A 13,732-nucleotide genomic window follows, 5' to 3' on the forward strand; every position below is an offset into this window, starting at 1 on the left:
TCATGTGTAAATTGCTCAAAATAATGAGTATGAGAGAGTTGAACTGTTATTCAATATTTTTCTTACCTTGCTATGATATTTAAGTGGCTAAGGTGCCCTTTTCCTGAACGTTAATAATACTGTTACTCTCTCATTTTTCATTCTCAGTAATTTTCCAGTTGCTCAACCAGTGAGATACTCTCTCCTGTCAAGTCCGATTTCTACTCATGTACCCCCTTCCCCCCCATCAAACACACATACAAAGAAAACGCATCCATTTTGATTCAGATTTCCCCAGACCAACAAATAATCTAATATTCTACCATTGGATTCTGCAGTTTATCAAATTTGTATTTGCCATTGAGGCTATTTTACTCCAAAAATTTGTCCTTAAGTTTTGTTCACCCAGAATTCAATTCTCACCCTTGTTCTGTCAGCCTGTAACCCAACAAATGGGCAAGAATTCTGAGATATCAAAACTTTCACATATGATTCATAATGGCAAACCCTGGAAGACTTTACTGGCTGAAAGGTTGATCCAAGAAAAGAGCATTAATCAAAACCAAAGCCACCTGATACAATCCAAATTCTTTGCCCTGTGCAGGTGACCATCTCTGCTATTTTCTGTGCCTCCAATCCCATAGTTCTTTGCAGGCCACTCATCTCTACTCCAAAAATGAAAGCACTTGATTGTCCATTACCACTGCACTCCCTGGGTCTGCATTAGAGTTAATTGGTTCCTTTTACTGTGAAATGAGAGCCCCTCAACAGGGTGGAATTTCACTTAATTCACTGACAAATTGTCAAATCAACAAACCTTGGACACACAGAGAAGTCATGTTCGGCCTTTCCATTTTCCAGATGGGGAAATAATTATATGTATCTAACATTTACAGCATGACCGGGAAGGCCAGATTCTTCCTCCTTTAATGGCCCTTCTAAGACTACTCTTTGTGTCTAAGTGATTTTATCGTGACAAAATGGTTACATACGCTCCTGGGACTGAAGGCTTAATCTCAGGTTTATGAAGAGGGAACACAACCCTGAGATTTTTAGGTATGATTCTATGGAGGGATTCTCTGCTCACAACTGCTTTGGCCTCCGAAAGAAGGTGGATCACGGGCCACATCTGAGAAGCTTCCAAGGAAATAGTGATCCCCTGGGCATTTATGCTGAGTTCAGCATTCATTTTCTAATAACCTATATCTCTTCCTATTTCTGTATAGGTTTACTGGAGGCCTGTCTTTTGGGGTATTGGGTTACAGTTTCTTCTTGGGCTTTTGATACTAAGGACAGAACCTGGATTTATGGCTTTTGATTGGCTGGGGAAACAAGTTCAGGTAAGTTTGGTTCAAAAGAATGCCTTGCTTTTATAGTGCTTTTAACATTTGAATATAACCCTCAAGACATGTCAGAAATAGCTTTATTTGACTGCATTACTTGACCCAAATTTTAATTCCATAGCATGAATTAGACAAATAACTTTGTTTATGTTAATCCGTGCAGTTTATTAATATTCTGGTTGTCTCTTACCCATACCATCCACTACATCACTCCTCAATCCCATTTGACCCCTTCATCCTGCCTGAGGGGTGTCACTCTTCTAAGGTGTTTCCCCCAACAGAGAAACAGGCTTCTCTGCATCTAATGGTAACCAGTACCGCCCATGTACCATCTGTGGCTTCTGGAGCAAGTTACCACACCCAGCTTATTCTTTAGCACCCTAGAGTCAGAGTGAATGTCAGAAACGCCAGGAAACCTGTATGAAGTTATAGTTCTAAGATATACTTCCAGGCCATCCACTGGAGGGGGAAAGTTGACAAAATCAACTCTCCAAGTCTATCCCACAAGTTTTCTGAGTCCCCACCCTCTGCAGAGCCGTAGGTCCTGTGGATGGTAACTACATCTTTAGTGCTTGTAATGATCTGCTCTTTTCCTTTCTTTAACTCAGACGTTCCTGGAGTACACTAATGCTGGCGCCTCATTTGTCTTCGGTGAGAAATATGAAGACCACTTTTTTGCATTTAAGGTAAAGCCAAACACTTTTTTTCTATGTAGACACTTCCTTTTCAGTAACTTCTCAGTCTTTGTAGATGTTCAGATAGAACCTAACTGATCAGAACCCAGGCATATACCTTCCAGGCATGTCATAGGGGCACAGCCCATCACTGGGCTTTCTCCTTTACCTGAAATCAGTGGACTGAAAACATTTTATTTTTTTTACAGTAACATTAAGGGAAACATCTAGAGGAAGTCAGGAATACTGAAACACAGGCATACCTCAGAGATATTGTCGGCTTGGTTCCAGACCACCGCAATAAAATTAATACCGCAGTAAAGCCAGTCAAAAATTTTTTGGTTTCCCAGCTCATATAAGTTATGTTTATACTCTACTGTAGTCTAGTAAGTGTGCAATAGCAGTATGTCTAAAAAAAGTACATAGGTTAATTAAAAAATACTTTACTGCTAAAAAAAATGCCAAAACAATTACAATAGTAACATCAAAGATCACTGATCACCATAACAAATATAATAATAATGAAGAAGTTTGAAATATTGTGAGAATTACCAAAATGTGACCCAGAGACACAAAGTGAGCAAACGCTGTTGGAAAAATGGCGCCTACAGACTTGCTCAACGAAGGTTTACCAAAATCCTTCAGTTTGTAAAAAACACAACCTCCAAGAAGCGCAATAAAGCAAAGCACAATAAAACAAGGTATGCCTGTACTTTTGGATGTCTTGTAGCATTTGCTGAGATAGTTATGAAAGATCATATGGGGGGGGGGGCTTCCCTGGTGGTGCAGTGGTTAAGAATCCACCTGCCAATGCAGGGGACACGGGTTCAAGCCCTGGTCCAGGAAGATTCCACATGCCATGGAGCAACTAAGCCTGTGCGCCACAACTACTGAGCCTGCGTGCCACAACTACTGAAGCCCGCACACCTGGAGCCCGTGCTCTGCAACAAGAGAAGCCACCGCAATGAGAAGCCCACACACTGCAACGAAGAGTAGCCCCCTCTCCCTGCAACTAGAGAAAGCCCACGCACAGCAACAAGGACCCAATGCAGCCAAAAATTAATTAATTAATTAATTAATTATTTTTAAAAAGATCATACAGGGTAATAGTATCTGAGATTTCAGGGTAAAGAACATTAGGTCCCTGGCAATGAATAGACATATGGCTGCTAATGCCTCCCCAGTCCAAGCTCAGTGACAGCCCTGCAGTCAGGAAACTCCTTAATCCCAGACAAACAGGGACAGCTGGTCACCCACATCAAGTTCTGTTCTTCCAGAGCCATCCCCTTGCTTAACCTTTCCCCTCTCTCCTTCAGCACAGCCTTTACCTCGGCAGGCTTGCAAGCTGGACCTCCTCCCAACCAAAGGAGGGATGTTATTTTACAGGCGAAAGGCAACTTGGCAACTTGGCCCCATGCTCAGGCCTAATCGATTCTCTCCCAGGCCTCCCCCAGCCCCAGGAAGCTCACCTTCCTCTGGGAAGTCCCTGCAAATCCTTGTCGATGAGTCAGAAAGATGCATTTGGCTTTTCCTTCAGATTTCTTTTTTGTGGTGTGCTATTGTTCCTACACTTCTCCATTGTCTTCTCACTCGGGGACTCCAAATTTACCTCCAAATTACCTCGGCATCGGTTAGGCCAACTGCTATGCTGAATCTTTTTTTAAAACTGCTGATTTGATACTTTGGTGCTGAGATAACTAAGCCATCTCTGAAAGGTCAAATGTTTACAAATTGAGATAGAAATATGCTCCTATCATGAACTGAATCCAGAATTACAAAAAATAATGTCACGGAGAAGGAGGAACTTGCTGCCCAGATTGCACCAGTGTCTTCAGACCTCCCCCCACCCTCTGCCCCCAGGGCAGTAGCCTCCATCCTTTCTGCCAAAGCAGATTCCTGTGGGAACATTGGGGGGATGAGCCCCTCTAACTCCCTGAAGCTTTCAGGAAGGCTCTGCCTGCCCATTAAAGCCAATAAAATCACATAAGTGAGCGAGCTCTGAATAATGGCACAAAAAGTCTTTTAATATATATTATTAATAGATTTTTCTAAATTAGATCCTGTACAAATTGTCCTTGGCCATTCTGTGTCTCTAGTGGCAGCTTGTCCCTGGCCATTTAGCTGGGAACAGAGGGGAAGGGGAACAATGGAGTAGGGGTGCGGAGGGACCCAGACCACAGCCCTGTGTGGTCTATGCAGGGTAGAAACTCTTCCCTGTAGACACACAGGCTGCATTGAGGGCATCCAAAGAGCATCAGGAAAATCGGATCTAGAAAAAGACAACCTTCGTTAACACAGAAGTAAACTAGTTTCCAGAGTTTAATCTTTGTATAGTGATTCAAAGATCTATAGGTAAAATAGTTATTATTCTAAAAGCTAAATCCATGAATGCTTGCTTTATACAAGGCATTGTTTAAGCACCTACTGTGTTACTACTGTGAATAAGGATCTGAGGTAGCTCACACTTAATCGTGACCCAGGTTACTTTGCTAATAAGTAGTGAAGCCCATGTCTGTTTAATATCAGAACAACAAGAATATCTGCCAGTGGCTTTCAGTTTCTTGATCTAATTATTACAAATTCCCCCTAAAATGTCATTCCTTCTCTTAGAAACTAAAGTAAGAAAAGCTCATCATAGCAGGATTTTTTTTTTTTAAGTCAAGTTTCCTATGAAATAGACTCAAGCTTATCCAGAACAAATTAGAGTAAGAGACTGTAGATGGGGAAGTTGCCTGTTAAAAACGTTGTTTAGTTCAAGAGGAGTTTCCAGTATTTTGATGACATTTCAGAGGGGGAAAAGGAGGCAGAAAGAAGGAGACTGATCCGAAAGCTACTAATACTGCTGGGGCCAATGTTAACCTGTGACCTCTCTTACCCACCACCACCCCCAGGTCCTGCCCATCGTGGTTTTCTTCAGCACTGTGATGTCCATGTTGTACTACCTTGGATTGATGCAGTGGATCATTAAAAAGGTACCAGGACTAGAAGGCCGTGGGTGACCGGTGTAGAGCTGATTATCACAGGGACAAAGTCTTGAATGCCTCTTATCTGTGTTTTTCCAAAGTACCTTTCCCTTCGTACCAAGATCCACGCCCACCCCAAGTTATTAGATTTAAACCCAAAAATCCTACATGGGTCCACAGAGGGAATTTTATCTCCAGGACTTCTAATAGGGCTGTGACTTGCAACACACTGAGCATCTTCATGAAGCGGTTATTCCGTTAGCCAAAGAATTGACTCCAAGAGATGGGGACCTGATTGTCCCTTCATCTTGGCTATCTACTCAAGGCTTACACAGAGTCACTGCTTATCCTCAGGTGATAACGAAAAGTGGACCCTCCTGGTCTAGGAGTTGCTAGAGAATCAAAGCAAGTAGGGGAAGCTGATCTTTTCTCCTGAGGGATTTTTGTAAGCACACAAATTTTTTTTTTTTTAGGTCTGCAAAGTTAACCTCAGTTCTGCTGCCCCAGCAGCTGTCAGTCCTACATCATGTTAGATCACAAAACTCAGAAATTTGCATGCTAGTTTGAATGCACATGAGAGCAAGGCAGTGTATACAGGGCTTGGGCACAGACACAGCCCTCTTTTGATCCCTGTAAATAAATAAAATGGAAAAAGAGAGAGAGAGCCAGAATACCAGCAGAATTGAAAGTTTCAGCAAGAGCACCAGGGCGCATAGTTTTCTGATTGTCAGTTTAAACATTCAGCATCCCTGTGTCCACATCGAAGCAGGAAGGAAGGAGAGAGGATGCAACAGGAAGTCCCCATTCTGAGGTGGGCACCACAGTCTCTGGTTGGAAGGACCACTACAGATTGGGACCATCAACCATGTTTGTTTGAGAGTTAAGTAGAAAAGGCCAAACCTCAACCACATCCCATTACTTATTAGCTGGGCAAACTTTGACAGAACAACTAAACTGTTCTGTGCCTTGGTTTCCTCTTCTGTAAAATGGGCCTAATTATAGGACCTCCCTCAAAGGCTTATTGCGAGGATTAAATGCATTACTCAGAACAATGGCTTAAAACAGTGCCTGGAATGCTGTGAAGACTGCCATGACTGTTAGCAATTATTACAACTTATTACCTGTATACAATAGATATTCAAAAAACTTTACTTGCATGAAATAGACATTTCAATAGACATTGTATAGTGTTCAAAGTATATACAATGACTCAGACTTACCACTCAAATAGGATTTGATCAGCCTGCACTATGGACTATATAAGGTATACTCAAGTTTAGTACAATTGTTGAAGGCCTCAGTATTTTCCTCCAGTTTAAAGATTTTTATCCCTACTTTGAAGTTCTGTGTATACAAATAGTTCTTTACTGACTTTATCCTTTTTTGTCTTTTAGGTTGGATGGGTAATGCTAGTGACTATGGGAACATCTCCTGTTGAATCTGTAGTTGCTTCTGGCAATATATTTGTTGGACAGGTAAGTTGTAATATCAAAAAACAAAACACTTGCTAAAATGGATACTCTTTCCAGAAAGAGAAATAAAAAAATATGACGGTGTTATTTCTTTTAGTGTAGGGGAAAGGGTGTCAAGATAATGAATGCTCAATATTGACAATGTCCAGATTCCAAGGAGAGAGAAAGAGAGAGAGAGAGCGAGAGAGCGCCCTTCTAAGAGTGTCAATGCACTAGTGCGGAATTTGGGTCCTTGAAAATTTATGGAGAGGAAGAAAGATTGAATCATTTTATCAAAGCATAGGGCTTCTCATGTATAGATTCTCAGTAAGTCCTTTCTGAATTAACTGAATTGTTGAGGTTTCTGGCCCACCCGTCAGAGGCTAGCAGCTCATCCACTCAAATGGAGTTCACCATTTATCTTGAAGCTGCAAACATGTAACAGGCAGCCTCACACTCTGTAGTATAATGCTTGTGGCAACGAAAGAGACCAAAAAGTGTTTTCCACCAACACCATGCAGCCATATAAATACTTAAGCTCATTCTCAACTTATCTGAACAGTCTCTTTGCTGAGCCTGAAGAAAAATGCTGTTGAACAAAAGTATTTTCACCTTCCTTATCCATCACTTGGATAAATGCTCTTTTTTAAAAAAATATTTATTTATTTACTTATTTATTTGGTTGCACTGGGTCTTAGTTGCTGCAGGAGGGCTCCTTAGTTGTGACACGCGGGCTCCTTAGTTGTGGCATGCAAACTCTTAGTTGCAGCATGCATGTGGGATCTAGTTCCCTGACCAGGGATCGAACCTGGGCACCCTGCATTGAGAGTGTGGAGTCTTATCCACTGTGCCACCAGGGAAGTCCCAATAGATGCTCTTTTGCCCAAAGTCCATTTAAGCAAAGAAATATGTTGCCAAGTTCTGTCCCTCAAAATGGCAGCATTCCTAAGGGGTAGATCAGTAAGAAATGGTAATAATCATCCTCATCGTTCAGGATATATGGCTTCAGGCAGAATGGAATCACACACCAAGGAAACCAAGTGTGAATACTTGCTAGCACGGCTGTGCAAAGAAATTGAACTCGAAGCAAAAATCAAGTCACCCAGAAAAACACATGGCTCCAGATCAGTAGGCTTATACAACTGCTCCAGGCAGGCTGAGCCTTCTGATTGGTAAGCCCAGCTTACTAGCCTGGAGCAAAGTCTTTAGAGTTGGGACCATACTTCTTTCCCCAGGAGTTGAAATTGTTATAATTATAGCCATAAAATCTCTCAGGACTAATTAGGGCACCATCTTGAGTTGATTACTCCTACCTGCAGGGTAAGAGGGCTCATGTACTGAGTTTCTATTTGGTCCATAAATTGAAGCTCAACACACTCAATCTCATAGCACAATTAGAAATAATGAGGGGAAAATTGTAAAATTGCACACATGCTTCTGTGGTGCTCAATTTGATACTTAATATGCTAGAAGTGCAGCTATTATTTATGGAGAGCCCATGCTGCAGGCCACCTGCCCTCCTTAATGGGACTCAAGCCTTTACAACTACACTCTAATTGATTCCTTTCCGTGCAAGGGGAAGAGGGGGGTCTCTGATTCTCAATTAGGAATGGGCCTGTGGGCACCGGTATATGTTATTGCTGGTATTTTTTCATACTTGTGTCTTGTTTCCCTATAGTATCAGCAAAGAGGTTTAGGGTCTGTTGAGATGAAGCTGGAAGATAGGAAGTCACAGAGGTTTGGGAATCACAGTTCCCAAGGCCAGACCACTGGGCAGTTACTTGGCCCATGGTGCTCCAACCTTAGAAAACAGTACTAAGCCATCACAGTCCAATCCTAGGCTAGGTGAGAGCCTTATGTGAATTGGCTTTGCGAACTTCACACGTGACTCTGTATGCACACTGCCCTGGAGTCCAAAAGACCCAGACAATGGTGGTGTGGGTTCTCAAACATGAGCATGCATCGGAACCACCAGGAAGCCTTGTTAAAACACTACTGCTGGACCCAGCCCCAGAGTTTCTGATTCAATAAATTTGAGAATTTGCATGTCAAACGAGTTCCTGAGTCAAGCTGATAGAGTTGGTCTGAAGTCCACTCTTAGAAATACTGCTGTAGAGAATGGAATTTTGAGTAAATTAGCATGTCCTTGTGAGGGAACGTTTAATCTGATCACTTTTTGTTTCCAGACAGAGTCTCCACTGCTGATCCGACCGTATTTACCATACGTCACCAAGTCTGAACTCCACGCAGTCATGGCCGCCGGGTTCTCTACCATTGCTGGAAGTGTCTTAGGCGCATACATTTCTTTTGGGGTAAGAATGTTTGGGGATTAATTTACGGAAAAATTCAACCTCTTCTTCCTTTGCTATTGTTATTTCTGCTTTTTCCTTTACTATTGCTGCCAGATAAGAAGGGCAAAAGAGTGTTCTTTTTGCTGTCTAGTTGGTCAGTTTCTTTGGCATTTGAATGGAGTGACCCCAAGGAGCCTTGGTGTTTCACTCTCATATCTCTGCCACCTAAATGTGAACTATATCCAACCATAGCAGAATGAAATCATATTATGATTTGGCTGAAAATTTGAATAAGTAAAAAAAAAAAAAAAAAAACTATTACTGACACTAGTTAAAGGCCATCTAGGTCAGTGGTCAGCAAACTATGGCCCATGGGCCAAATTTAGATCACTTCCTTTTTTTTGTAACTAAAGTTTGATTGGAAACCAGCTATCCTGTTCATTATCTAAGCAGCTTTTATGATACAGACTTGAGTAGTTGTGGCCCTAAAAGCCAAAACTATTCACCCTCTACAGAAAACATTTTCTGACTCCTTGCTTACAGCACTGATTCTCAAAACTTACTTCACATTAGAATCACCTGGGAGCTTTTAAAAGCCCTAATACCCAGGCCCATACCCCAGAGTAATTCAACAGAATCTCTTGGGACGAGACCCAGGCATCAGTATTTCTTTTCAATCCTCAGGTTTCAATGTATAGCCCAGTTTGAGAGCAGGTGGTCTATGGGATGGCACTGAAGAACATTATGGTAACTGGTGCACGTGCCCTGAGCACAGGGCTTATTTACAACCCCCAGTGGAGAAATGGAATAACACAGCAGCTGTGTGGTCCAGGTGATGAGGAATTCTTACAAGATAGGCAAGTTTCATTCCAGGACTTCATCTGAGCCTCACAGAACGAATCAGTAGGAAGAGGGAAGAAAAAAAGGGTGAAGGAGGCCTCAGGAATACCAGTTTGACTGACTCCATAGATGGATTGCTGTAGGAATTCTACCTACAAAACTGTGCTGTGTGGAATGGGAGTGAGGAGGGAGGTGCAGATTCTATAATTCTGAAAATACAGGGAAGAGAATCCAGAAACAAGATAAGGATGTGGGAAGGGAAAGGGGAAGAGTTTAAGTAGACCTGCAAAGAGGAAAACAGAAATCGCTTACAGATTAAAGAGACTCTGGATAAACACATATTATGTAGGGGCACAAAGGACATCAGGAAAGCAAAAGGAAAATGGATAGGGGTGTACCCATGCCTGCACCCCAGATACCCACCATCTAAACTGATGATGTAATGAAATAGCTTTAGAGACTATATGAACATTCAGAGGAACAACAGAGAGGTAGAGTTATCTTCTTTGAAAGTTTCTACAACACAGGACTAATTCTCTTCTGAAATGCTCAGATTGTGGTTTTGTGCTTCTCCCCGAGGATGTGGTTAACTGGTATAACTTCCTCCCTCCTCTCAAGGTGATACCCAGTGTGTGGCTCTTTGAGCTCTTCCAAGCCTCCAAAGAAACATTGATTTCTGGCATGTAATCAATGCCTGCCTTGTAAGGCATTTGAGCCATTCATTCAGAACACAACAGAAAAGCTAAATCTAAGTTGGTCTTCTTTCTCCTGAAATCACAGGTTTCGTCCTCTCACTTGTTAACTGCTTCAGTTATGTCTGCACCTGCGGCATTGGCTATTTCTAAACTTTTTTGGCCTGAGACAGAAACACCTAAAATAACCCTCAAGAAAGCCATGAAAATGGAAAATGGGTAAGTGGGACACGTTCACCTAGTTATTAGTTATTGACTATACAAGCAGGAGGTTGGCGGGAGGGGAGGTTTTCTCCAGTCCAGATTCAAAGTACAGCAAGAATTTGATTATCAGAGAACACAGTGAATTAAAGTGAATTTAATTTCCCATGACTATGTAGACTTCACCCAAAATATCTTGTTTCAGTACTCGAGGAGATCTTTTCTAAATATCAATACCTAAATGTCAATACATTTCCTTGACTGTTCAGTGTAGATATTTCATTTAATTAATTTTTTTAGACTGAAGTAGAGTTGATTTTCAATATTATATTAGTTTTAGGTGAAGAGATATTTAATTTTAAATATAGCATAGGGTTCATTGGGCCACGATTTAAGACTGTTAGAAAGCCATAGGATCACCGTTTCTGGAAGTTTCTTATATAATAGGGACGATAAGTGTGATATCAGTATTCCTTTTTATTAAAAATTATTTATTTATTAAAATATTTCTTTCTTTGTTTATTTGGCTGCATTAAGTCTTAGTTGCGGTGCGAGAGCTCTTCGTTACAGCAGGCGGGCTTCTCTCTAGTTGTGGTGTGTGGGGTCAGTAGTTGAGGCACACGGGCTCTCTAGTTGTGGCACACAGTCTCTCTAGTTGTGATGCGTGGGCTCTAGAGCCTGCACGCTTAGTTGTCCCATGGCATGTGGGATCTTAGTTCCCCGACCAGAGATCGAACCCACGTCCCCTACATTGGAAGGCGGATTCTTAACCATTGGACCACCAGGGAAGTCCCGATATAGGTATTTCTAACCCCTCTTAGGTTCATTTACTTTTTGCCCTGTTCAAAAGAAAGAGAAGAGGGTGGAAAAAACTAAGGGATATAGGGTATTCAAAAGTATGTCATTAATTAGCAGAATTCATCAACCAATATGTTTCTGAGATTCATCCCTTGTTTGTATGTAGAGAGAGTCATAACCATGAGTGAAGAAGCAAGTTGCCAAAGAACATATATGTAATATGTGGATTTCACTTATATAGTTAGCAAGTATGTAAACTGACACAATGTACTATGTAGGGATAAAGAAAATTGAAAAGAAAGGGAATCATAAGCAAATTCTAGTGGGCCAAGTACCTCTGAGATTAGAGAGAAGAAGACGAGATGAAGTAGGGGGTGCTCAAAGCTGACGTGACTCTCCATTTCTTAAATGAGGTGGTGGATACACAGGCCTTCCTTGAATTGCTAGTTCTTTTACTGTGAATATTTTATAAATATTCTCTGGAAGCTACTTTTAATTAAGTATCATTGTTAAAACCTGTAATATTTTTATCCCAATTTTTTATTATAAACGCCTCCAAATTAAAAGAGTAGTATAACATTTGGACACTCATATGCCCATCACCTACACGCAACAATTATAAATCCCATCATGATTTCACAGAATTCAGGTGAGTATTTCAGCCAGGACATGGGTCTGAGAGTTTGTCTCTCCATTTGAATGCACTCTGATTATGCCATTTCTACACCTGTGATGTCCATCCACTGATAATCCCTTCGTAATTCTGGAATTGCTATTTTTTGATAAAGTGATTCAAAGAATCTCCTAGAAGCCGCAACACAGGGAGCATCCTCATCCATTTCCCTGGTGGCAAACATCGCTGTGAATTTGATTGCCTTCCTGGCCCTGTTGTCTTTTGTGAATTCAGCCCTGTCCTGGTTTGGAAACATGTTTGACTACCCACAACTGAGTTTCGAGGTATGATTCTATCATGTTTTTCCTCCTTTTTGTTTCTGCCAATCTTTGTTTAAAAATAAAATAGGTTTGTGAACAGCCTTTCCTAACGTGTATAGTGCACTCTTATACAATGTACAAACTTATCATGAATCCCCCTATTGCCACTCCCCTTTTGCTGTCTCCTATCACCCTCCTTACCCCAACACAGAACCATTCTGTCCTGACCCCGTTCCCCAAAATCCAGGTTACTTCAAATGACCCAGTTTCAACCTTGACTCCTAATGGATATAGACAGGCTAGAGAATGCACAGGGATCTCTGTGCCTAAAGGACACACAGAGGGGGCGGGAACAATCTGGTCATGAGGGTCAGGCCAAAGAACCAGAAGCAAATCTCTACTCTAATAAAGTATCCATTTTTGGTTTTTGTAGGTAATATGCTCCTACATCTTCATGCCCTTTGCCTTCATGATGGGAGTGGACTGGCAAGACAGCTTTATGGTTGCCAAACTCATAGGTTATAAGACATTCTTCAATGAATTTGTGGCTTATGAGAAACTCTCAAAATTGATCCATTTAAGGCAAGAGGGTGGACCCAAATTTGTGGATGGTGTGCAGCAATATATGTCGGTGAGTAAATTTTTTCCCCCAATATACTTCTTCGTCACACACATACATTCATCAAATAGCTGCTGGTGCCTCTGTGTGTCAGGCACCATGCCAGGCATTTGGGGTACATCAGAAGGAAACAGGCCAAAAATCTCTGACATCATAATGTACATAGTGACTCATAATTGTCAGTTGTGTTGAGTTAATCACAGTGTCTGTGTGCACGCACGTGCACGCGCGCGCGTGTGTGTGTGTGTGTGTACAGAAAGAAACGCAGCTAATCCTTACCACTGTGATCATTTACCTTTGAGCACTATCAATACAAACCCAGAGTCATATGAGCTGGGATTGGACTCAATCAACAGATATTTATGGAATGTCTTCTGTGAGCACTGTGCTATGTACGGAGGCCACGGTGTTGAATGAGTGATAAGGCCTCTGCTCTCATGGGGCTCATAGTCTAATGACCATGAAGGACTCTTCCTTCCTATTTAAGAAGTTTTTTGAACTCTGAGAAACTGCCTAAGTGCCGCAAAGCGCCTGGACATCCGAAAGAAACAGTGAGACACAGTAACTACTCTCCAAGTGAATGAGGGAAGAGAAAAAGCTCAGGGCCTTTCAGACAACCACCTTATAATTATGTCAGGATTTCGGGTCCATAGCCTGCAAGGAGATGCGCATGTCTGCTTGGCCTTGAATGGGATGAGGGAACTTGGAAGAGGCCATTATTTAAGCCATATTTGCAGCTGAGTCTCTAACTTCTACTTTCCAGAAGAACAGAATTGTCACACGTCAAAACTCTTAGGGAAATGGTGAACATTTCCGACCACCACCATGACTCATTAAAACAATCCATTTGGAATTAATGTCCTGGGCAGATATTTGGCTTTAAAAGGAACGGGGAGGGAAAGCATGCTGCCCAAGGTTCTAACTGAGACTGCCCGCCTCTGACCACCA

General features: G+C 41.7%; 1 protein-coding gene and 1 long non-coding RNA gene across 4 annotated transcripts in view; one reads left to right on the forward strand and one right to left on the reverse strand.

Annotated features, from left to right (window-relative positions):
• The window catches only part of SLC28A3 (solute carrier family 28 member 3), a 61,576-nt gene that overhangs the window by 37,743 nt on the left and 10,101 nt on the right, over positions 1 to 13,732 (forward strand). For 2 of the 3 annotated variants that reach the window (XM_082401182.1, XM_082401183.1), the window contains 8 exons: positions 1,206 to 1,319; positions 1,931 to 2,008; positions 4,888 to 4,968; positions 6,354 to 6,434; positions 8,597 to 8,722; positions 10,322 to 10,452; positions 12,021 to 12,189; positions 12,599 to 12,796. In XM_082401182.1, coding sequence (XP_082257308.1) covers positions 1,206 to 1,319; positions 1,931 to 2,008; positions 4,888 to 4,968; positions 6,354 to 6,434; positions 8,597 to 8,722; positions 10,322 to 10,452; positions 12,021 to 12,189; positions 12,599 to 12,796 — 978 coding nt within the window. The remainder of the gene's footprint in view (positions 1 to 1,205; positions 1,320 to 1,930; positions 2,009 to 4,887; positions 4,969 to 6,353; positions 6,435 to 8,596; positions 8,723 to 10,321; positions 10,453 to 12,020; positions 12,190 to 12,598; positions 12,797 to 13,732) is intronic. The other variant, XM_082401184.1, reaches the window with a different exon arrangement.
• The window catches only part of LOC309633044, a 195,184-nt gene that overhangs the window by 23,275 nt on the left and 158,177 nt on the right, over positions 1 to 13,732 (reverse strand). The window lies entirely within an intron of this gene.

Source organism: Balaenoptera borealis (genome assembly GCF_965194805.1).
Source record: "Balaenoptera borealis genome assembly, chromosome: 8".
Taxonomy (NCBI): Eukaryota; Metazoa; Chordata; class Mammalia; order Artiodactyla; family Balaenopteridae; genus Balaenoptera; species Balaenoptera borealis.